The following is a 26,325-nucleotide window of genomic DNA, read 5'->3' as shown; positions in this document are numbered from 1 at the left end:
TGTTATCCTTTTAAAAAATTTTCGTTGTTTTCTCTTTAATTTTTCCCGTCTTTTATCATTGCTTTAGCATCGTGTTTTAAACAAATACTGCCAACCGTATAAACATTTGTATGTATGTAAATTTATTTGTACAATATATAGACTTTGCAATCATAACTTTCCCTCTTCGTCCTGTGCCTCATATTTATCCTCTTTCTTTTTTTTTTTTGCCCCACACCCACACCCCCCTAACCTATCTCTTTTGTGGCAATCACTTTTTAATATCGTATTCAACAAAGAGCTATGCATCGTTCACTTCTCGCTTTTTTCGGTTTTTCGTTTTACCATAAATTTTAAACCAAGCGATAAGAGACTTTTTCTCTTTGCCTTCTATATCGGTCTTCTTCTATATCTTTTCTTTTTTTCGTTTCACATTAAATTGTATAAATTCATTCAGTTATTTTTAATCGGATATTTTTTTTTCTTTTTTTTTTTGCTACGAAAAATTGCTTGTTTTTCGGTGAAAACAACAAAATCTTAAAAAAAAAAAATTAAAAATTGTTTTTTCATTACAAAGTTACTTTATGGTTATTAAAACAAGACTATGTACAACAAAGAGAGCGTAAAAAGCAGAAAGAAATGAACGCTAGTAAAAAGGCTTTCTTCAGCACAAGGTTAAATTTCGACTTGACTTAACAGCTACAGCGGTTTAAGTTAAAAAAAAAAATGTCAGAAAGGAAGCCGTTTAACGCAAATTATTGTCACGGAGACGTCTAATTTTCATTTCATTGTTTGGAGGTTATGTTACCACAGCATTTGTTTTAATTTTTTTTATCATCTCAACCTGTCAGCATCTATTACTTTATTGTATAAACGGTGTACGCTTTAATAAAGTTTGCAAATTATTCATATTTTTTTAAAAAAATGAAGTGTCATCACCAGAAAATTTCCTCTAAGCGAAGAATTCAAAAGAAAGTGTACAAGGTTCCAAGTGGTTGTGTCACAATGCATCGGAGAGTTGCATGATGCGGAGACTGGACGTTGAACTTGACTTGAAATCACTTGACAGGACGTTTCCTAGAAGAGCTTGAGGCTATGTACTTAACTATTTCGCGAATGTCAACGAATAACCATTGGCCATTTTATCGGAAGGAAACCGCAGACCACATTAGCCAAGGCCTTACAACGAAGAATGATGTAAATAAGGATTTAAAAAACGGGCTCAAAGTTTTTGCTACGACCAGCCTGGGAATACATCGCATCATCCTTTCGAGAAATAATTCCTGCTTAGGAAACACAATAGTTAATGACTACATGCTAATATTCCCAAATAGAGCGAATAGAGCTAACTAGGCAGAAAAGAGGTTTGAAAGAAAGAGAGATAGAGATAGGGAGAAGAGAGAGACAAAGAAAGGAAAACACGGAGAGAGGGAAATAGAAAGAGAGCACCGTAGACCGGGAGTTTGAGTTATTCGTTCAGTTTAAGTGCTGGATAAAGTTACGTATATATATATACTGTTATAATTTCATTTAATTTTGCAAATTTTCATTGTACGTATATTGTGTTACTCTCTTCATTAGCGATTAAAAATTAATTTATTTCAGTTTGTTTGTATGTATAAACATCGCTTCTACGTTCTTTAGCGTTATTTTTAGTTGATGATAATATTTCTTAACAGAATCTTAGTTATATAATAAATAAATAATTGATTTATATCTTAAGAAAATTGGAAAAAGAGGCCAAAAAAAGAAAAACTATAACCAAGATAAAAGAAGAAAGGAAATCACTAAAAGAGGCTAGGAGAGAAAGTGCGGTAGATGACGACGAAGACGTCGAAGAGCAAGCCATAATGAAAGCATTAGAGACTAAAAGGTTGTCATCGGACGAGGAAGGTATAATGAATTAAACAATTTTTTCCAGGATAAATGAAATTTATAGATATGCGCCATAGCTAAAGGTGAAGAAATGTTAAAACAAAAATTTGTTTCCATTCTTTTATCCTAAAGATGAAAAACTGGAAGTACGTCTTACTATTGCGGAGCGTTGGGACAAATTATTGCGAGAGACACATGAAAAAATTCAACAACAACGTCGCGATAGCGAAAAAGTTAACGAAAAGTTACCGCCTTTACAGGAGGGATTGAATAAGAATTTATGCGATTTCGAATCGGAAGTGCAATGGACTATGGAACATATGGTATGGGCTTTCAATTTACCCACATCTTATGTCGCAGAAGGACAAGAAGATGTAGAATATGAAGAATCAAAAGTCCGCATACCAATCGATACGAAAAGACCGCACATGATTCCCACCTATAAGCTAGCGCAGCTTGAAGATGTCCTTCGTGGATGGGTTCTATACATTGAGGGTCGTTTAAAATTGCTTCAAGAGAGGGTAACTAACTAAACGAAAACCTATTAATGGACATTTACCAAAATAAAATATGAGAAATTCTTTAACATAGCCTTTAGATGAGTTTACTCCTATGGCAGAGTATCGTTTATGGCATTACCGAGAATTGGAATTAAATACGATATTGGAACAATTGAAATCAGAATTTGTAACAACTCTAGTAGGTGAGTCTGTCAGTCCTTAATTTAATGAGTAGCTGCCACAAAATTTCTTTTAGATAGCTTTACGTAACAATACAAGCAGTAGAAGGGTATGAACCCGTTTTGACAAGAATATAAACATAATTTTAGATCAGACGAGCTGCAATATTTTCTTATACTCGTCGTAGACACGCTCAGATTGTAGCATTATATAGAGTGACACTGCAGAAAATAACAACCACGAAAATACCAATAAGTAGTCATTGGAAATATCAATAATCTGTAGCATACATCAAGTGGTAGGAGTAGTTAATGCAGCTATGCAAACGTAAGGTACCAAAGAACTAGACAATTCAATAACACATGGAAGTATACACTGGAAATTGAATAGAGTCAAAGCTCATGCATGTCCAACTCTTGATGTAACGATTACGACTTCCAAACTGTAACTCGGACTAGAACTTTTTGCATTCTGGTAACTGTAAGAAGTACCACAAGGCTTTGTTCTTCCTCCCCCCGCCTACATGTGACAAAGGACATGCTTTGATGATAGCACTTTGTGTCACTCAAACTCTTTCATCAAGAGACGTAACGGCAGTAAAATATACACTAACAAACGCTGTTGATATTTCCACTTTCAAGTCTACTTATACGTACAAGTTTAGCATACACGAATACTGCTGCCTCTTTCAACCTCCCTCTGCCTACAGTTATAGCTGATTACCAACATGATTGCGTAGGGTACATCCGCTTAGTACCTAGCCATATACAATTATTTACATATAAAAGAAATAAGTTGAAGTAACGGAAAACTTTGTAGTGTAGTTATATGGGCCCGGCTACGCTTATCAAAACACTGTTTTTATCATCTATGGCCTTAAAATTATAAATCATTCCCGAGTTGAAAAATGAACGAAAATTTAATTAAATATTCGCTCACAATTACAACAAACCCATACCTATACATGAAGAAGGAGGCAAATGTGTTTAGGAGTTTCGATACGCACAGTTGTACAAAAACCCTACAAAATACTTTTTTCAAATATAGACGCTACTTTATGTGTACGACAAAATCGACAACTAGAGTGAGTGGACTCTCACAGTATCATGTAACCAATATTCTGCAAAGTTATAACAGCACAGATAAAAAGTACGTACGCCTATGCTAAACGTGGCCTTTACTTCCTTTAGGTTATCTAAAACAGAAAAAATCGAAATCTCTTATGCACTGGAATGAAGTTATTGAAAAGGCTGAAGCTCGATATCATTTAGCCAAAGAGAATGCAGATTATGTCGCAACCATAACTGATTATCTCGAGGTAATTAATAATTATCCCATTAACTAACCATTGACAACTTATTTGTTCTTTTCATTTCAAATACTGTGTATATAGAAAATTCGCACCAATGACAGTTTTAAGATGTCAACTTTATTAATTCCTAACGTAATGGTAGGCTTACGCCATATCTGGACCATGTCAAGTTATTATTGTCATGATGACAAAATGCAAATACTACTATGTCAGATATCTAATGTTTTTACCGAAAAGACTAAAAAAATCATTGCCTTTGAGAAAATATTTCGGTATATAAAAGATAAAAAAAAAAAAAAAAAAAAGCGCTTATTAAGCGTATAATTACTTATGAGAGATTTTCTTTTTTCCAGTTATTCGGCAAAATTTACATATGATACGGCGAAAAGTTCCGAAAATTTATTACGTTGCTGGAAAACCGCTTATCTAATGAGTCGTAAGCATATTGAAGACTCTGGTGTCGGCTCACGTTGGGAATTCGATCGTAACGCTTTATTTAATGAAGTCGATCATATTTCGCGTATAAGTCGTGACATTGCAACTATCGGCAGCGTATTTATACAGTATGAAAATTTGTTTGGTACACGCTTGAAATCTATTATTACATCGCCAGCTATGGTTGACGATCTTATGCGTAAAGTTTATCGACTTTTAGACGATATGCTAACAAGTATTGATTATGATGTATTCCTTCCAAGCAATTGGGAGAATTGGGAGTATACATTAGATACATTTAATCGACGTTTGGATAGCTTGGAGAGCGAAGCTAAAAGTGTAATTGAAAGAAGCATTACGATGCTGCGATCATCGGAATTGGGCTTAGAGCTATTACGCGATATTAATCGTATGGACACCCGTGAAGCATTAAAAGAATTCATGTCAACTAAGCATGACAATTTATTGAGATATTTTGTCAGCGAAATCAATAATGTGGAATATGAATACATTGTGAGCGAATTGAAGCATAAAAAAAAAAAAAAAAAAAAATTCAAATATTTTATATTTAATTTAATTTTCAATTCAATTTTTTTTTTTTTTTCATTATTTACTCTCGCTTTAGAACAATAAAAAAAATCCACCGATAGGTAAACATCAACCAGCATATATTGGTGCCATACAATGGACCCGACTGTTAAGCAACAAATTAAAAATGTCTGTATTGGCATTTAAACGGGTTGGTAACGCATCCATTGTTTTAAAAATTTTTGCTTATTTTCCTTTTTTCTGTTTTTTTTTTTTTTCGTTTTTGTTATCCTGGCTTTCCGAAATGTTATTATTTTATGAATTTTCGATTTTGTACCATCATCACATAACTTGAAACGGTTGACTGCTAATACTGCAGCGCGGTGGTAATATGCATTTATGCATTTATTAAAGCAACAAAAACATTTACGTGTTAAAACACAGTACGGCCTGGCCTGGTTTTTGCTCTCAAATAATTTTTTTTCTCGCATTTTTTGCAGTTTTTTTGTTATGTTCATAACTAATTGAAAGTATTTTAAAGAAAAATTTATTTAATTAAAAATTCACTTTTTTCTTACTTTTAAAACGTAAATAATACTATAAGTGAGTAATAGCTTTCATTTTGCTCTCTCGTCAAAGTAAAGTCAACGACTTGCTTTATCTTTAAAGTATCCAATGTCATATCAGCAAAACAGCATTCTAGACAGGCCTAACTGTTCCTGTTCCAATGTCGACCAAGGCATCAACTGCCTTGCACCTCGCTGTTCGATATTAAAAATAAGCAACGCCAAGGCGGTGATTTGAAAGCTTCGCCCAATAAAGAACAATGTGTCAAACACAAGACGATCTTGTAAAAATGTTATTTAATTTCTTTTTTTTTTTTGTTAATAACTTTGGGAATGACTCTGAAGCAGGACGATCCTACAAAATTCATAATGAAAAACACTGAACTGAGATTGAACTGAGAAGCCTCCTTCTAATTAGCACTTTTTTCAATCGGTAACTTGTCCTGCCTTAAGGTCTTGCTGAACAATACTTCCCGTTATCGGATGGTACCCAAAAATAATTCGTTCTATGAACAGCCTCTCAGTTTGTCCATTTGCGATCCATAATTGAGAACAACATTTGATCAATTCCTTCACAGTAAAATTGTCTTTCTATCAAAAGTTCTTTTCTATCAAAATTATCTGCATTCGCAATAACAAACACAAAGACTTCAAGCTTTCCATGTCCGTGGCAGCTCAAAATTCTCCCTCAATTTTTTTGTAATCAATGAGCGAACGAGGGAAACAAACCTACTTGGTTTTGATAGCCTTAAACTCCTCGAATACCTTGTGGCGCTTCTTGACTTATAAAAATAGCTTAAGGTATTCCCCTGTTGTTGTCTTGTCCGAAAGAGTACTTAAAGAATTAATACTGCTCGATATATCTATCTTGCGGCTATATTTTGTTTTCTGAGACCTGGTCTTTTCTCCTCGAAACAATTGCGAGCAAAGGTCATCTACCTTTACGCCAAATATGTCAAGAGAAAGATGGGTTTTATAACCAAGCAGAGATTTAACATTTCTGTAATTTATATATGAACGTGTTCAGAGTCCGACCCAAAAGGTGTTCGCACAGCGAAATGTCAACAAAATCTCGCCAACTGACAAAAGGTTTTTTGCTGTATTGCTCGATCAAGAGACGTTTTTTTTTGTGATCGGTTCAAGACCTTCCTTTATCGATCATTCAGCTCCACTCAACAAAGCGAAAGTGGTCCACTATTACATATTCCGAGCAAACAATCGAATCCTTTGCGATCTTGCAAAAAGTCTATGGGATCTACAAAACTCATGTCTGGCTATCCGTCGGCAGATCGCTTATGGCTTAAAAGTTTACTAAATTAAAAAAAAAATATTCTTTTCATTTTTCCTCCTTTCTTTATCTAAAACTTAACAGATGGAAAACGAACCGTCGATCAAAAATAGTTATTTAAAACGTACCGCATTTAAGGCATACTTTGAATTGGTGAAAAAAATGTATACCTTTGAAAATAGTCTCTTCGAACGCTATTCAACACGTGCTACGTACTTAGTGAACGCGATAATGCGCAAAAATATTCTACGAGTTGAAATATCGAATAAGGATACCCGTAAGTAAACTAACGCTTTAATTTGTCATTGCAATGACTTACTATAAGATATTTTATTAATTATTTTATTCCCATTTTACGTACGTTTCGTATAGTTGCCTACATCTCTGATGCCTGTGATTCATTGAAATTGCGTGGAAAGAAAATGGTGGACGAGGCACGTAATTCCGCCCAAACTGGCGGACCTTCGGGTTTCATACGGAAAATTACAAAGTTCACGGTTATTGCTACATTGATACAATGGTTTGTGTCGCGTAAAACGAAAACCGATGTTCATATTCAAAGGGCCCAACATTTTGTGCGCGTAATGAAAAATGCGAAAACTAAGATAAGCGAGAAGGATAAATTTTGCTTAAAACAATGTGATTGTAAGTAAATTTGAAAACATAAACAATAACAACAAAAGAAACCAACTTCCAACTTTATATTTCCTTTAAATATTTTTATCTTTACGCTCCACGCTTTAACCGGCCTTTATAGTTTGAGATTTAAAAATTTTATTTTCGATTTCATACATATATATACATATATATATATATGTATTTTTTTTTTTTTTTTTTTTTTTTTTTTTTGAGGAATTAATGCCGGCGGCATGCCTTCCAATTTTTTATTCATGCAAACGGTATTTATTTTCTTATTTTTTTTAGTGAGGGATTTTTCTTTACGCATGGTTATCCGTATATTTATGTGAAAGTTTGCATAACGTAAAGTTTTTGCTATGATTGAGGAAATGCTTAATGGAATTTATTGGTTTTATTGAAGCATGTTAAAGCCAATACTAGCCACCATTACTCTGTATTTATTCATCATTTAGCGGAAAAACTTTAAATGTAAATAACTTAAAAAACCGAATATAGATAAAAATATGAGAAAATAATTTGCCCTAGATATGCAAAAAAAAAAAAAAAAAATGAAGAATTTTTCCGCTTTTATTGTTGCTCAAGTAAGAGACTGAAAATAAGCATAGAAGCAATAACAAAAAAAAAAAAAAAAAACAAAAAAGGAAATCTTAACAGCTATATAAACCGATGATTATTTAAAACTAATCTTTGTAATAATAATAAAAGTAAAAAATATTTTGCAAAGTGTACAGTGAACATATAAAATATGGAAATGAAAACTTTTTTTAACTTGGTCGGCTTTTAAAGTATAACTATAAAAAAAAACTCTTCTTAAATGTCTTTTTCATAAAGAAATAGCATGGCCAAAATTATGAGAAGAAACTCAAGCTAGGTGGATACGATTTTGGTTGACGACAATGAACCCATAATGATCAAGAAAATTCTGCTATAAATCGATTCTCTCGTTACACATTCGTAAGAATGCAGAGAATAAACTTAAAATCAGTTTCTAATACGCTTCCATTTTTATTAGGTGCACAAATAAGTTCTCTTTGTTTATTTGTTAGATAGACAACATGACATTGAAGTTCATGCGGTCTATGTTTCAGTTACCTACGAGTTGCTTTTTAGTATGAACCAAAGCGCAAAGAGATCAATGCCATTTTGTTGACTGCATTTTAATTCTATTTTATATTGAAACAAACGCACCGGAAGCTACGAATAATGCGATTGGGTTGTCTCGGAGTGAAAATACAGTAAGCTATGAAACAATTGCAAAGTGATTTGTGAGATTTCGTGTAAAAAATTGTAGACTATGCTTATGTCCATTCGTGCGCAGCAAAAGCAAGCAGGTAGCCATCCTTAACTAGAGCTGGAAATTTCTTTCAATTGCGGCACGTTTCACAGATCTGTCTCTTTCTGATTACGGCTAGTTGAGTCTATTGCATATGTAGGAGATCAAAACATCGAAAAAGTTGAGGATATGCGTAATGTGTCCATTTCGGCTCGAAAGTACTAAAGGCATTCGCAAGCTAACCAATAAAAAGCAAAAGACCAGAGATAATGATGGGGCGTATTGCGATTATTAAGCTTTGTACCAAGTGTTTTCTAATTGAATTTGAATTTTATCAAAATATGAAGAGAATTTATTTGCACACCTAATATTAACATCTTTCGAAGTGAAAAAAGTTATTTCATATTCGTTATGTTAGAGTCCACCGATTTGTTATTAGGATGATTGAAGTGATTCTTTATTTTTAATTCTGATTCTTAATCAATCTTAGGCAATCATCAACCGAAACATATTTAAACGTTTTTGAGCGGACATTCGACCTCAATTCTCTGGTGACTGCTTGGTAGTAGCAAAAAGTCAAAGAATTTGTTTTGAAAGTTGTATTTAGAGCGAATATTGATAATAATTCCTACTTTGCCATACGAAAGGCAGTTCCATCTCTTCGAACCGTTACGATATAGTCCGTTGACAATGCGTTCGACAGTTAAAAAGATGTATTGATTTTATTCGCTTTCTTTTTTCAGTATTATTGCGTGTTTCTAGTCAAGACGGCTTACCCACGTGGCGTTCACTGGTCGGTGATCATGCCTTGGTCGAATATGAAATGCAATTTACTGTTAACTTAACTAGAGGTAAATCGTAGGATAACTCTCACATCCATACTCTTACTTTTCATTCTTGTTTTGTTTATTGTGGTATTAGATGTGTTCGAAATTCTATTCGAAGGTCAGCAATTTGAGCATTTTGGCTTTCAATTGCCTACCGTTCTGCGTACAGCAATTATGAAAAAGGAAATGTTATTTAACGATTTCGAAGCTGTATCCGATGTAATTGACAATTATAATCACATATTGGGCGAATTATCTCTATCTGAGGTACGCATTATTCGTTACATAATCCTGCAAATATATATAAAAAATTTACCATATGTAGGTAAACTTTTTACGTGATCACCTGTACGAGACTGAAGTGGCGATACAAGTTGGTGTCAGTCGTTACACATGGCAATCGTTTAATATTAAAAAATACACTGAATCAGTTAGTTCGTTATTACGCAAATTACAATCAATAGTATCTCAAATCAATTACATTCGGATTGATATACGTAATCGTATTGAGCAAATGAAAAAATTCAATCTTTTTTCTTTGGATGACACAAATGGTAAGAAAAGAGAACCGATGATACAATTTAGCGCAGCAGCCGAGTCCAGCAGTAGTACCGAGAGTACTGAAAGCGATCAACCTCATCATCATCACCATCATAAGGTGCAAATTGTACGCATTAAAGAATCCGAGGAGAGCATTTCCGAGGAGAAAGCAGAGTGCGGTGTCGGTGTCTATCATTGTCACATCTATATGGAACGTTTAGAACAATTCCGCACAGAAAAATGTTCGGCTATGAAAAGATTATACGATTCATTGGGTCCGGTGTTAATTAAACTTGAGAGTTTAGTTTTAGGTTCTTTTACCGGCCGATCAGATAAAATGCGGGAATATTATAATGTTTGGGAAGAACAAACCTTTAGAAGCCTCTTAGAGTAAGTTAAGTCTTAACTCTTAAGCTTCACTATTTTACAAATACACATTTTTGCTTTTTCCATTTAGTTGGAGTTTTAAAAATTTAGAATGCTTTTTGGAACGACTGCTTAGCAAGAAGCCCATGTTTGAAGTGAACGCTGTACTGGTTCTTTCTGAGATTATGCTTGAGCCTTCCTCATCGCAGATAAAGAATATGATTGTTCATGCAGTTAAAGATTTTTTAGAACGGTAAACAAAAGTACTTGAAAAATTGATAAGACTTCCACTGTCACTTGCTTAGATTGTAGGTTAAAACTTTTCACACGTTGGATGGACGGCACTTGTTTGCTATGTGCTCCAATTGAAAATGTAGAAGGATTTAAATATAATTTCACCTTTTACGAAGATATAGTTAAGGTAAATATTATTAAAATTTTTCACGAAAATATTTTTATAAATATTTTTTCAACTACAGTATAGTGGCATCACCGATTTAGTGGTTAAAATACAGGAGATGGCTACACGTGTGGTTGACGATGCAAAATCTTGTGTTATGAAGTAAGCTATGCTTTGCACTCTTTAAATATCTAAGTTTTTTATTAACTATATCGATATATGTATGTATAAAGTAGGACGATTGAAAATCATAACAAAAAAAAGTTTTATCGATCCGACAAGAAAAAATGTTGTCGATAAGTTAGAATCGTCAGTACAACTAAGCCAATTAAACTCGCAAGAGTGCAAGGATAAATTCGAATTAGCAAAGACATCTACCATTGCCCTTAACAAACCCCTGTAAACATCTTAACAGTGCTCTGTCAAATACTCAGAAATAAGATACAGTTGGATTCGGAACCCTACTCCGTCTATGTTAAAAAACGTAAAATATTTTTGTGGGTACTTCATGAATTTTTATGAAAATATGCACAGCCTATGCACAGCTTATGCATCGCCTACGCGTGGCCTACGCATCGCCTACGGCTGGGCTGTGCATCACCTATGCATCATCTGTGCATCGCCTATGTATGACCTATGCATCGCTTATCCACGGCTACGGATGGGTTATGATTGGACTGCACACCAACTGAACTTTGTGTTAGACCGAATTTCGACTTAATATTTAAATTCGAAATTATCTTCACACCCTCTTAGATCGCCAATAAGTCTATTACAAAATGCCATAATGTTATCGTAAGTGGAAATAGGTTCGTTTAACTATTGCTATGCGCAGCCCTCCAATCTTTACGTCAAGATTATTGAATAGGAAATTTCATGATCAGATTGAAGCTCCACTAAGTGTAGGAAAAAAATTGTTGCGTTTTGCCTGAACGTCTGCATACACTAACAACTTACTCCACTAAGAAAAAAATCTTTACCGTCGCGTGATAATTTTATAACATCAACAAATACACACAAATGGTACTTTTATATTTTTACACGTAAACGCGGCAAGCGGCCAATCATAGCATAGCACGCAATTCACACTGCACTTACATTAAGTCTAAGAAATTCATTGTATTCAGTATATATGAAGAAACCACAATCAGCAATGTTTCTCTCTCTCGCCCTATCCATTTTACATTCTTTTCTTTCATATAGTCCCTGTTGCGTGATCCTATTGTTTCTTTTCTGTTTCTGTTTTACTTGCTGCCCGAACATGCAATAATGAAATCGGAAGCAGAAAAATTGTCTTTGTCGGGTTGATGCAAGAAAGTTTAGCTAGACATCAACTTTAGGTTCTAACTTCCAGGTTTTTTTGCAATTCCTCACATTCAAAGTTCATTCGGTTCTCAACTGTTGTTCTTTTCGACACTTCGTTAAGGTTGTATGGGCCACAACAGCACCTCCTATGAATATTTCGCATAAGTATTCACACATGTACATTTTAACATTAACGAGAAAACATCTGGGCTCTAAACAACTTTATAGCCTTAATTAACAAGTAAATTTTGGCTACTGCGGAACGGAAAAATTCATGACATACGATTTTTTTTTTCCTCTAAAATCCATAGAGTAATCATTTAATTACTAAATGTTTCTCTCATGGAGTAAAAACTTGAAATAAACTGTAATGGCGAGGTTCCTAGAGATGAAGTTGTTGTTCGCGCTTTTTTTCATCTGAGTATCTTTCATGAATAAAAATTTTTTTTTTTCTCATTTTTGCATTCTTCTTTCTTTCTTTCTTTCTTCCTTTTTGTTTTTTGGCAAATTTTCAAAGGTGCTGACTTTATGTGCCATTGATAGTAAATATATATATGTGAGAAATTTTAGTAGAATTTAAAAGAATTTTTTATTCATTCTCCCTTTTATTCTTATTCGTTCTGGTTCCTTTGAATTAATATTTCCTTGCTTGAGCAGAGACCGAATCGGTGTGGATTTGCAAGTCAAAATAATGAAATCTCTGACTCATGTTTTCAATAAAATGCATGATTTGCACTATGATTCTCAAACACACTGCTCGCTCTACCCGCACTCAAGCACTATTTAAGTATATTAGGTAAATGCGTATGAAGATGTAGTGCATTTTATGCACATCCTACTCAAGTGATAAATATGATATTCGGAGTTTTGAACAAATCTTGAATAGTGAATATTTAGAGTCAAAGCAATTATATAGATGTTATGAATGTTCTCTAAGTCACTGTATTACGCCTAATTTGAGGATGCGATTAATATATAGATTGTGATAAAGACTACTTTTATTCTCTTCTCCTTAGCAAATTTATCGCAAAATTTCCAATACATTTGACGTACAAGAAATATATTAAAAAATGAGAAACAAAATGATAAACTAAATATACCATTTTCACTTGTTGTTAGCTGCTGAACGTCTAAATGCCAGCACAGTAGCTATGTTTACTATTCCTCCTCCTTCTTATCAAATATGCAAACATATGACGGCATCTCTTACAGTCACAATATCAAGCAAACGCCTTGACAGAGCGAGAGAGGAGAAATACAAAAAACACAAAAGTCATAGAGATGCACAAATCATGATCATGATGAAGACGATAATTATTGTGTTACTAGCATCTAAAAAGTAATTCATGTGTGGACAAACTGCAACATGACTTGCAGAACTCGATAAAACGCATAGAATCTACAATTTAGCATAATATTTTTTTCATACCGATCTCTGGCGGAATGCTGATTGCATCATGGCATTTGTGACACACAGGTGTTCTTATTGGACACGGTATTCCGCTGACTGAAATGTCGGAAGACAGTTTTTTTTTTTTTTTAAAGAGTTTAGTTAAAGATATTACCTTAATTAGGAAAAGTTTATGAAAGATACTTGAGAGCGTTTTAGACTCTCGCTCTTCTTTAATAAAGAATCATTCAACTTGGAAAGCCAGTCGAAGTAAGTCGTTTTGAGTAAAAAGTCTTATATTTTTCAGACGATTTCAATGTAAGGTAAATTTTTACTAAACGTCGACATCGACTCGGAGACGAAGAAGAACGGAGAAGAAGGTTTTAGGTAATTACGCTCCTGTCAAAACTGACATATGGTCTCTTCGTTCTTACGCTATCTCTGTTCAATTGCTATTTATCCATTTTATTCATACTTTCAATTGTCTGTCTGTCCATCAATGTTTTCGTTTTTACATCTTTACAATTGTGTCTTGCCGACCTTGACAGGTTTTATTAGGTCTTGCATTGTATGTGCGTCTACTCGCCTATCAGTTAACCTTTCCACTGTGAGATCTCATCTGTTCTCTTATCTGTTCTAAGCTTAGCACTTGCTCCTATGTCTTTATACAAATGTACATTTTTTAGATCCATGTAAAGAGAGAAATGTAGTTTACATTTATTTTACATTAACGCAAGTAACAATTTTTATGAAAAGTAGGTAACATCTTTATCTGTCTTTTATTGTACTCTAAATGCAAGCTTGATTCGGCTTTGTCTTCGCCTAACGTACATCTTCTTTTCTTCTTTCATAGTGACTTGTGTGATTAAAATTGAGCTCTGCTTGATTGTTTTTAGCAACGGTTATGATTTAAGCTTCGATTAATTCCTTATGCGTTTCGACAGTGCTTGATGTGTTTTGTGTGTGGTAACACCTTATGATTTCAGAGTGACTCTTGAGTAAATGTTAATCAGTTCACTGTTTTGATTTCTAGGTCTAATGATTGCCCGAAATTGCTTCATTGCCCGATCTATTTCCAGCTTTCTTTCCTTAGGAGGCGACAGCTTATCCGAAAGTATTTTAAAAAAATGTGTTTAATGAGTTCTCACTTGGTTAGACTTGGTTAGACTTGGTTGACTTTGCTTATGCAATGGTGTAATTGAGCTCAGTCTTACGCCTAACAACTAACCAACAGCTAGAATATGATTTTCGACAATGAATTAAACTCAGCTCAACTTTATAACCCTATCGTAAGTGTACACGTTTTCCAAAATTATAGGCAGGAAGGTATTAAAGAATTCGACTCAATATAATGTATTGTAATTTTCTGCTGTATATATATATATATATATATATATAGATAAGTTGTTGAGGTCGTTGTTTTGTGGCATTTAAAATTCTTGAAAAAAAATCTTTTTACACGTTGTTTGTTTTTTTTTTTTTTTTTTATATTATTCTTTATAAGCTAAACGTTTCGTTATCGTTATTGTTGTTACTTTTGCAGATTTCGTAAATATTACAATCTGTGGGCATTCGATAAGGAAACAATTTGTGATAAATTTGTGGATCGTGGTGTGCCACTTGTACAACTCGACGAGAAATTTGCATTTTATGCAAATATCATTGAGGAGTTGCAGCAGTTGCCTACAGCTTTCAATATACAATGTATACGCCTAAATTTGAAGCCACTATTAGATTCGATTTGTCAGCATGCGCAAGAGTGGTGCACAACATTGGGCGAAAAATTGGCTGCGAAGAATGTTAAAAATATTGATAAAATGCGTTTAGAAATTAAAGTAAGTTTCTATTAAAAAAAAAAATAACAACAACAACAACAAAAACAACATTTTAATTTGTTGCTTCTAAAACGGAAAATGATTTCGATTTAGGAAATATTTGAAAATTATTTAACTTTTCAATTTTTTCCTTTTTCCCCATCAACAATTGCTATTATTGTGTGTAACTCGTATAGAGCGATGGTAGGCATATACGTCTATATAATTTGAAAGTATTTCAGTATTCATGATCACAACCCACCCACTCCTTTCTTCCTCTTCAAACAAGTTTAGCACAAATGCAAACTTGTTAAACTTTGATTTCTTTTTTCAATACAAGAGAGCAACTACTGTGCAGTTAACAATCAAATTTGACTTTTCTTCTTCTGTCTTCTTCTTATTTTATTTTTATTTATTTTTTTTTTTTTCTTTTCATTTTACCTTCTTACCTTAACTATATATTTGCAACTAACTTAACTTGGCTTAGATACACAATTTACATACCTAAAATTTTTGACTCATCAATTATAGTAAAGTACGCAAAAGTATTGTAAATCTTGGCTTTATTTCTTTTCTTTGTCTTCTTCTTTTTTTTTTTTTCGTTCAGGAACTCAGCACAAATTTGAACAGAGCTACAAAGGAACTAAGCGACTTCAAATTGGTTATGCAAACTATTGATACAATACAGACGACAACTCTAACAAAAGAAGTCAAAATCCATGAAATGCAAGAGGCTTATACAATACTCAGTGAGCATAGAATACTTGTAAGTAAGTTAGTGAGTAAGTTTATGTTCGCCTAAGTGATATAACAAACTTAAAATCATGATTTGATAATGGCACGAAAAATCAAGTGTTTTAAGTATAAGCGGTGTAATGCAAACTTACCGACAATCAATCAATCAATCAATCAATCAATCTTTTATAAAAACCTTTAGGATATTTTTTCATACAATCGAATTGCAATTGAATTTTCTCATACCATATACCGCTTGAAGGTGTGTTAAGTGAACGCACAACGACTTAGGATACATCCATCCCCACATCGATTTGGAATCAGTTTCTGAATACACTCGAACTTGTCAGTCCGTCCGTCCTTCTTGTTTTCTTATGTTCAACCGACAGGGAGCAATTTTTCAGATATTATGAAGACATTCGGTACAAAGACATGTTTCCATCCATTTACAAATTTTTTCTCAGCCCTTTTCCTTATGTGCAGTGATGTAATGGTGCACGGTTTTACTTGTTTTATTTATGGGTACCTTGATAGGGAGTATGGTAAATTTTTTAAATCGAAGATGAACCCTTAAACACGAAGTGTGAAAATGAGAAGTTTAGATATATTCACTTTTTGTCCGTCTGTTTATTGTAATCATTGCTCGTCAATTTTTTTTATGCCTCTTATCAATTCCAGTTCCAGTGTGCACATAGCCAGTCGACTATTTTTTAATTATATTTTAATCATTGTCTGCGATGCAAACTGCAGCCTGCAAAGTTTGCACTTTAGAGTTTTAAACTGATTTGTAAGTTAGTTGAAAAATTTTAGTTAAATTTCTTCTGTCGGTATATTTTTTTACTTTTTTACATTTCTACATACAACAGAGGATAAGCGATTTTTAAAAATAAAGTTCTTATTATCCATTAACTTTTTAATGAATATCAAATAATTCTTTTCCACTAAAGAGTAGTTTTTGTTGTAACAAACTAATTAAACTATTCATCGAAAGACTTTTTATGGATATTCTCGCATAAAAGGTGTTGCTATATTGTCCCCGAAGTGATAATTTTTTTTTTTTTTCAAATTTTTTCTGCGATCGTCTACTGGAAAACTTATTGGATGAATCTTTTATTCATTGACTGAAAAAGATGCATAATTATTGATCGCGGTTATTATAGTTTGAAGAACTTTTTCAAACTGTCGACACATTAAGCATAGTATTGTTTCTACTCTTACCTTTGTGTTACCTGATTATACAGTTATTTTATTCTTTCATTTCTATTGTTAGCATTTAAGCATACATTAGTTGCGTCTACGTATCGCATCGTTTTCACGAGAACTAAAACTAACTGGCGCCTTATCACTCATCATCCTCTTGAACAGAATAAATCATTTGATTCATAAAATATTACACTAAACTTTATTATGAATATTAACTTAGTTTAATAAGCTTTTTTTTTTTTTTTTTTTGTGTATACTATGCTTTTGCTTTCAAGCATAAAATGACTAAAAAATGCTCAGCATAGAAATAAATGTATATAAGAAAACACAAAAAAAAAAAAAAAAAAACAAGAAAGAATAAAATCTCTTTCATCTGCAAAGCAAACTAAAAATTATACGATTTACTTTATTCCCAGTTTCTGGCCCGTTTTTTTTTTTTTTTTTTTTTTTTTTTTACTTTTCTCTTTTCTTTTCTTTTCTTTCCTTTTTACTTTTCTTTTTGATATCACCATAAAGTCTTAACAGACAACACATTACGTGGCTTCGTCATCCTTCTACTTTTGCTACATGCTGCCAAAGCAAAGATGTTAAGCTCTCTTTCTCTTACAGACGAAAAGTCGACTACGCTCAGTGTCCCGCAGTCAGTCATTCTCATGTTTCGTAAAAAGTCTAGGGTGTAGGTTATAGTACACACAGGGACGCAGTAGACGAAGTCAAAGCACTAACTGCTGCAACTGTGTCAGTACGTACTACTACGTACTACTGGTAGCTACTACTAGTAGTACTAAATGCTATAAAGCATTTTATTTAAACTAACAAAGCTCTAAATGAAAATGCATGCATTACATTTGTAGCCACAATAAGGGATACATTCTAATCCACAAACATCCATATATACTCGTACATGTATGCTTTTAATACATTCAGCCGTATATGAAATACAAACAATTTTATATGTGTATATGTGCGTGTGAATGTATAGAGACTCATTTCAGTGCTGTCCACACTTGGCTTTTCTCTGTATTTATGTAGATGTCTATACGTATATATTATAATATGTATATATATAAAAGGATGTATATATATATATATATATATATATATATATATGCACATATGTACGCATATAATGTCGGTATAAAAGCATGTATGTTCTTGTTGTACATTTGCATATTTTAGTTAAGTTGCGTTCAACATTATTTTGTGGGTGAATTTAAATGACTGTAAATCCTCCCGTTCATCTCCTTGACATCTACATTGCATTTCTGTATGCGCAGTGTATGGTGCAAATTTTAAACGGACGATTCTCTGCTTCTTTTTTTTATTTATTTTATTTTGCTGTGCATGTGCGTGTGTTTATACTTATTTGTGTTTGCAGCCAATAACTAAATATGCATTAACATAATATATATATATATATATATATATATATATATAAAGCATTGGCTGGTCAGCCAGTTAATGGTTGTGTGTTAAGTATAAATGTATAAATATGTACATATCCCCCTTTACATACATGCAAACATACATGCATCTCTACATCCATGTGAGTATATATGCACACAATTGCGTTGCGTGTGCGTTCATGTGCTTTTTTTCTCTCATATTAGTATTTTTTGTAAATTCAAATGAGGATTTTTATAAAAAAAAAAAAAAAATCCTTTTTAAATCCTTTGACTAAAGTCACTGCATTATCCACTTACTCACTCGCATAGCTACAGATATGCAAACGGTAGACCACAGATATCTACATATAAACACTAAAAGATACTTTTCGCTTTCTGTAGGTATTAGAGAAAATCAGTTTTACCCTTATCAGAGGTTACGTATTTGTTAAACTTAGCATGACTTACTTAACACCGGCTTATCTCTAACGTCAATGTAATTTCAATTCACAGTCTTACATATGAAATATGAACGAACTGATTGGGTCACGTGAATAACAAAAGTAGAGTATCCTTTAATGCGATATCAGAGTTGAAAGGAAATGATAAGACTCCTAGAGTCCTGGAAAGACTCGGATTCACTTTGCACGCGTTCTTTGCTTTTCCTCTACTTTTTTTCACCCTTCTCCAAGTATGCCAATATATTAGGCCTACCAAGCTTTTTTCTTTTCATGCGATCCCTAAAGTTCATCGTTTTTGAATTTAATAACCTCTTACAGGATTGCATTTGTAAAAAATGTTGAAATATCGCAAGTGAGGAAAGCAAAGAAGATAGAAATTTGTCACGATTTAGTGCCGACTGAGCACTCACTACAGCAACGACCAAGTATGCGCCTGCACACCGAGGTTTGCGCGATAATTGCGATTCTTGCTTACTTGGCTGCTCATGCGGAAAATTAGCTAAGAATTAAATTTTTCGAAAGTAAAGTCACTGCTTAAAAACAGCGGGAATAGTTTTTCTCCTAGCCACGTTTTCCTACTTGTCTGGATCTCTAGGGCTGTCAACCGATTGATCTCGAATTCCAACTCCCTTCTTTTATTACACATTATATTTTAACTGTGTTGATCTTCAACTGAGTTGCTTTTGAACGTAGCTTCATCTGCATTTTGCCGTAATTTAATCCACTGAAAGACAGCTTGTAAAGAACTGAAACTTGCTTCATGTTAAACATCAGTATTTACATTAGCTATATCTGAAATTTCGAGAAAATTCCACGTGCCGAATACCTGAAGTAAGTAATTGTAACGAAGGGAATGTATTGACGAACTACATTAAACTAAATCGATCAGAGAGAAATCTAATTCTCGAAAACTTAAATATTTTTTTTGGATAATAGGTATTAAAGTTTATTCTTTAACACTTTATTTTTCTTATAGAAGTCTCATAATTTCAATATTTTTGTACTTTGCGACCGCATTCAAACATGCTATGTCCTATGCATGCATCCTATATAATATAAGCTACATCATATATAATATAAGCTACATGCTTGTATAAAACATTTATTAATAAATTTTTATTAAAAAAATTCAAAAAAAAAAATAAAAATATATATATATGATATTAAGAGAGTGAGAAGGAGAGAGAGAGGGAGAGAGAGAGAGAGAGAGAGAGAGAGAGAGAGAGAGAGAGAGAGAGAGAAAGAGAGCGAGCGAGAGCAAGAAAAGGAGTAAAAGTACACTGTAGAAAAAGTTTCTATAATCTGTTACAAGTTACAAGTCCTTCAGAGTTTATATGGATATGGGTGTGTGTGTGTGCGTGTATGTTTAAGAGGATACAAGTGTACATGTATATGCATGAATATGTGTACATTTGTGCATATTTGTTTATTGGTAAGGCCATTACTAATACCCTTTAGATGGACAAGAGGTATTAACTGGTATTTTTAAACACGCAACAACATCAACAGCAACAACAACAACAACAATATCAGCAACAATAACTGCAATAATAGTAAGAGCATCTATTAAATATATGAAATTTTATTTATGAAAAGCACTTGAAATACATTGTGTATAAAATGGTAAAAAGAGCATATTCACGTATCCACACACACACACACACACACATGCATACATGTAGAAGTATTGTAAGCTATGCGAACATTCAGTTCTGCATGAGTGTTGATGTGCTTTTATGGTTTTAGGGTTTTATTTTGATTAGTATATGAATTTGAAATCTTTTTCTATACATTTCTGTTCTTTTTTTTTCATTTTTTTCATTTTTCTCATATTTTTGTATTTCGAGAATGAAAATTAAAACATTTTTCAAATATCCTTAAAAATGGTAATAATCATATCTATATATATATATGTGTGGCATATATATATATATATGGCACATATATATATATATATATATATATATATATATGGCAAAAATATAAACTTTAATCTTTCAAACAGTGTAGAATGAAAAGTTATGCAATTAAAAATGAATATAATAATTGCTGTAATAATTGCTGACCCAGAGCTGAATCTAAGAACTCTGCTACACTTATTCCTCCTCCTTCTTCTCCTTCTTCTCCTCCTCTGCTGTCATTGCATAATAATTATTGTGAGATTGTGAGATGGAAATCACTTATTAATCTATGTATTTTCTTCTATGTATTTTCCGTTTTCTCCTCCGTTTACACAGTTTAATTTCGATGATATGCTAATGGCTCATCATTTGGGTAAACGTTGGCATCGTTTGTATCGTTCATCGCTTTATCGTATGGATAAGGTGCAACCAATTAAACAGAAATTTGCCGATATGACTTCAATCGAAATTAATGGGTTTTGGAAGGAGGTAAGTATATTGTATTGTTATTGTATAATGAAACGTTACTCATTTTCCGTATCAAGTATTACTATGTATTGTTATTATCGCTAAACAACAGTAGCTGTTATGTAATGTTACCGCAAATCAAAAGTAGTTTAGCCTCATTGCTAATTAAGCTTACAAGTTTAAAGCGTAGAGAGAAGTGTGCATGAAGTTTATGCACTCATTAAACTCATTTTATTCGCTATGTAAATGTTCCACTTTTACTAATACAAAATTCAAAAAAGAATAAACAAAATAAAAGTTGTTCGTGTAGTCAACTTGAACTGTATTTGGATACTAAACCCATTAGCTGTGTCAGTATACGATTTTTAAAAATCCATTAGATCGATATGACGATTGTATAAAAGCATCGTGTATATCGTAAGGATTTCGTATAATTTGATAATAATTTGCAAAATAATTTCGCCATATTTACGATCGGTTTTCGGCAAATGTGGGCGAATCCATAAACTGATTTCGCTGACTTTTGCATCGGAATTGGCCAAAGGGGTAGAAAAAAAACAAATATGTATTAAAATTACGATATAATTTTACGTTTGTAGGAAATTTGAAGAAGCAGACAGACGAACAGAGATGATTCCGTTAAACGAGAATAGTGAAATATTTATCGCATTTCGCGCGATATATTGTATTTCTATGCTGTGTTTGCAAGCATTTAGGAAAACTATTACACACCCTGTGTTGTTGTGAGTACAAACTTTCCTTTAACGGCACCATATGTTTCAATGTATGTGGAGATCAAGCATTGTATTCATGACTTTACTGTTATGGTAAAATAGAAAGAAATAAAAAAGTTTTACTAGCGTGAAAGGGAATAAAAAAAAAAGTTTATTTTTTTTTTTCACATCTCATTTTTTTATACCCTGGATTTGTTGTTCTATGTCTGCTGACTTTAACAATATTTAACTTGTGCAAGAAATAAAGGAAATGGAGGGATGAGATGAAAAAAACCAAAGTTCCCGCTACTTTTTGTATTACGTTATGTTTATATGCGTTTTTTTTTTTTTTTATTAAAGCCTGATTTCTGTTCTGGTTTTTCATTTTTTTTTTTTTTGCTTTTTTTTTTTGATTTTTTTTTTTTTTTTTCTGCCAAAGAGAATTAAAGAAGAAAACTTTGTTGTGCTTGCAATTTTATTCCGCTCCGCTTTGCTTCCCGTTTTCATTTCCATTCAATAGGAATTTAATTGGATTTAAGTTCTTCCACACATTTAAGGTTTCCCTTATTCTCTTTCTCTCTCTTTCTTTATCTCTCTCTCTCTCTCTCTCTCTCTGTCTTTCTCCACTTCCCGCAACCACTTCTCCCCATTCCTTATAGTTGCTGTAATAAGACTTGTTAGAAAGTTTAGGGAGAATGGTCGTGGCGCGGACCTAACAATCACAATTTACAAATTTACAAATTCTTGACGACTTACTCAACAACACAATCATTATTATCATCAGCAGTACCGGCACTGCTGGTTTGGTGCTCACGCATTAAGGCTTTTCCGTGTTGTAAGCGCCACATCCTTATCCGTTGCCGTTGCCGTTGCGTTAAGATACTATGTTCTGTTTCGTACACATTGGCTCGAGCACTTACTTAATGCAAATTCTTGCATGGCGGCCTCTCTGCTTCGCCACATATACTTGCCTGCCTATACGCTTCTGTCTCTCTCTCTCTCTCTCTCTCTCTCTCTCTCTCTCTGTGTATCATCGCAATCGCATGCATATACGCAGTTAGTTTGCCAAGCAGCAGCTGTTTATAATGGTATTAGTATTGCGCTAGTGGTTCAAGGCACAAACGAATTAACTTAAAGTGTTTATTATAAGCATTAAGATCAACAATCACAACAGTTGCCTTGCTTGAATTTTTCTTTTCTACATCTTCGTCTCTTCGTCTTCTTTGCCTTTTTTGTATGCTCTTAGTTTGGTTTTGCGTATCCCTTTTTTTTTCTTTTCAAAAAGCATAAAGTTTTTCTTTTCATTTTTCGATTTTCTTCTCCATTGTTTTGCTATTTAAAGTTAATGTAAAACTTTCTTTACGGCAACGTTCTGCTTCAATGAATGGTTAAAAATTTTCCTAATTTTTTTTTCCTAATTTTTCATCAAATTTTCAGTTAATTAGTCAAAAGCTTTTCATACTTTAAAGCTTATTTCGAGCAATTTTTCCATTTTGTTTTTTTTTTATATATATATATATATATACATGTATATTTACAATTAATACCTTTGAGTTTGTGATTTCTGCATAGTTGGAAGAATTCTTTAAGGATTACGAAGCTAACGGTCCTGGCTCAGCGGGTAACGATTTAGATCGCGGCTTCAAGTTAATGGATCCTTACGGCCAGAAATTGATGGCTCTTGAGCTGAAAAGACAAGAATTGGGTAAGTCTTTTAAATAAATTGAATGAAACTATAAAAGTCGTAAGAATCATGAAGAACTTTTGCGTTACAAATATTATATACATATATATATATATATATATGTTTTAACGAAAAAATGCAATTGAACCTATGAATTATTATTGGAACATATCATTAAAAAGTTACATAAGCTACATAGTGTGTGTTGCTTTTCCAACGACCTAAACATTTTGCATGACGCAGATGAAAAATTGCTATGAGAACTATTTTAATAGCAATCAGAGAGTTTCAACGATATCGAAATAAGTGAAAGTCCAAGTACTGACTTGAAATTATTAGCCTGGAAATGCTTTCTGAGCGTTGTCGCCTGAGCTGCCCAAGAACGAAGAAGTGAGCGAAGTTCATTATTTTTCTAACGATCTAATAAGAAACTATCATTTCAAATGTCTCTTCCAAATATCTTCGTCATAGCTCCAAACATCAACAGTGTTGATCTAGCTGTTTCTAAAGATGCAAACGATTAGAAATTATCAGCTGTTAGACAGTGTTGATATGCGCTGGTTAACGATAGCGTTATAAACGATACTTTTCCAATAGCTTCACATGCGCTGCACAACATCTTACATCCTGTTTATAAAGAAATTGCGATACTTCTTCTGATTTCGATCCCAATCTATTTTCCGTATCGTCTTCATAAATTATTTTATTTCTTTAAAGCCAAGTTCGTTGCATTCTAGCACTAATTCGTAGTTAATTCGTGGATAAACTGTGATCCTCAAAGATCATGCAACATCCAATAATAATTTCCATGTTCTAAAACTCTTACTAACAGATGTTACGCTGTCGGCGATTAGGGTGTGCAGACCCAGCAACATTGGTCGCCAACCTGGATTTCCGTACTATTGTATCACTTACTTTTTCTACCTAAACTTGTAGACTTAACCACTTTTGCCTAATTTTGAGTTCGTAGATTTTGTTCATATGCACTAAATATTTCTTTCTTACTCCAGTGATGTAGGCTATTGTCCAAGTAGTAATATTAAAGACAGGATTGTTTCTGAGAATGCATTGCATACTATGGATGTATTATAATGACATCCGCTATTTCTGCAATTGTGTATTAAAGCTGCGCTGACCATAAAGCGATACAATTTATCGCACTGGGCTGCGGACAATGCCTCCCTCTTTGCCTTTTCCCGCTTCTTTTTGATCATAGCTATGTTCCATGTTCAGAGGATATTTTCCTAACTAAATGCTCATAGTAGAAAAAAAAAAAAAAGTTCGTAGACATAATATAAAGTATATAGCATAGGTTGCTATTTCACGTTATTTTCGGACAAGAATACAGTACAAGGTGAACTATATTCTCAGACGGAGGGTACAATACACTGAAGCAGGGGGACCAGTAAAACTATTGCAAATGCATACCATATATTCGTCCAAATGAGTTGTGATGTAAACCTCTCTTTCGAAAAAGAAGGAGAGAGAAGAGAAGAAAAAAGTCAGAAGACATGTGAAATAATACTAAATTAAGTTAATAAAGAAACGCGACTTTAGGTGAACAAATTTAAAGCATAGCTGAACAATTAAGACCGGAAATAAACGAATGGATTTCTTGATTACGAATTATATAGGTAATAAGATGCGGTAATCAAGTAAATTGTGTATAGAAGTTCTTTGCTTTTCAAATTAGTTTTTGGGTTGAACCTGAGAACAAACGGAAAACTTTTCTTTCAAAAATATTTACATTTCATTAAAAAGGAAAAAATATTTTACGGTTTTTCTTCTTTGTTTCTTTCCATTTTTTTTTTTTTTTTCAATTTTTCTTTTTCTTTTATTATTATTATTTTATTTTTTAGCAAATGCTGAAAAACTTTTTGATATGCCCATGCAAGATTACAATGAATTCGCACGCATTAAAGATGATTACGAAGGCATGCAATTGGTACGTACATACACACACACACACATACATATATATATATATATATAAATATGCATTGAAATTTTTATATATGTAATAGAACTAGCTATACTTTTGCCTTAAGAGTTATTTTTTTTTTTAAATATTTTTTTCTTTTTTTTTTTTCTTGGTCAGCCAAGTAAAGTAAAAATCTTAAGAAATAAAGTTTAATTTTTCAATTAAATTATTTGTATTTGTTCAGCAACAAAGTTATTAAGAGTATAAGAGAATGAAGGCGAACTTTTATTGTGCCCCTTAGGGCTCGAGGAAACTTATATAAATACGTATATAACAACACAATGATTGAATATCCTCAACAATGTTAAGATGATTGAGTGTATTACCAACTTTTCCTCTTTTCTCTGCATTTTCTTTGATTTTGTTTTTTTTTTTTTTTCATTTTAATTTTAAATTGTTTTTTTTTTTTTTCTTTCTTTCATTTTTCGTAGATTTTCAAATTATACAAAAGTCAAAAGTCAGGTCGTGAGGTATGGTCGAAAACTTTGTGGGTCGATTTGGATCCCACTGTACTAACCGAAGGTGTTGAAAGCTTTTTGAAAGAATTTCGTAAGCTACCCAAAAATGTAAGTTTGTT

The 26,325-nt window shown here is 32.9% G+C and overlaps 1 protein-coding gene and 1 long non-coding RNA gene across 2 annotated transcripts in view; one reads left to right on the top strand and one right to left on the bottom strand.

Annotated features, from left to right (window-relative positions):
* LOC119638062 overlaps positions 1–26,325 on the bottom strand; it is a 117,138-nt gene that overhangs the window by 43,565 nt on the left and 47,248 nt on the right. Inside the window, exon 2 of the long non-coding RNA XR_005247376.1 lies at positions 23,631–23,769. This is a non-coding gene — a long non-coding RNA (uncharacterized LOC119638062). The remainder of the gene's footprint in view (positions 1–23,630; positions 23,770–26,325) is intronic.
* The window catches only part of LOC119638059 (dynein heavy chain 10, axonemal), a 91,414-nt gene continuing 69,028 nt past the window's right edge, over positions 3,940–26,325 (top strand). The window contains exons 1-17 of the mRNA XM_038034654.1: positions 3,940–4,118; positions 4,200–4,794; positions 4,907–5,020; positions 6,748–6,940; positions 7,036–7,308; positions 9,319–9,426; positions 9,497–9,669; positions 9,728–10,332; positions 10,400–10,561; positions 10,621–10,729; positions 10,788–10,870; positions 14,947–15,238; positions 15,825–15,983; positions 21,239–21,391; positions 23,656–23,788; positions 25,627–25,712; positions 26,180–26,314. Of these exons, the coding sequence (XP_037890582.1) occupies positions 3,955–4,118; positions 4,200–4,794; positions 4,907–5,020; positions 6,748–6,940; positions 7,036–7,308; positions 9,319–9,426; positions 9,497–9,669; positions 9,728–10,332; positions 10,400–10,561; positions 10,621–10,729; positions 10,788–10,870; positions 14,947–15,238; positions 15,825–15,983; positions 21,239–21,391; positions 23,656–23,788; positions 25,627–25,712; positions 26,180–26,314 (3,537 nt within the window). The 5' untranslated portion in view covers positions 3,940–3,954. The remainder of the gene's footprint in view (positions 4,119–4,199; positions 4,795–4,906; positions 5,021–6,747; positions 6,941–7,035; positions 7,309–9,318; positions 9,427–9,496; positions 9,670–9,727; positions 10,333–10,399; positions 10,562–10,620; positions 10,730–10,787; positions 10,871–14,946; positions 15,239–15,824; positions 15,984–21,238; positions 21,392–23,655; positions 23,789–25,626; positions 25,713–26,179; positions 26,315–26,325) is intronic.

The sequence above is a fragment of the Glossina fuscipes genome, unplaced genomic scaffold (genome assembly GCF_014805625.2).
Source record: "Glossina fuscipes isolate IAEA_lab_2018 unplaced genomic scaffold, Yale_Gfus_2 62, whole genome shotgun sequence".
Lineage (NCBI taxonomy): Eukaryota > Metazoa > Arthropoda > Insecta > Diptera > Glossinidae > Glossina > Glossina fuscipes.
This window is presented reverse-complemented; position numbering and strand designations above follow the sequence as displayed.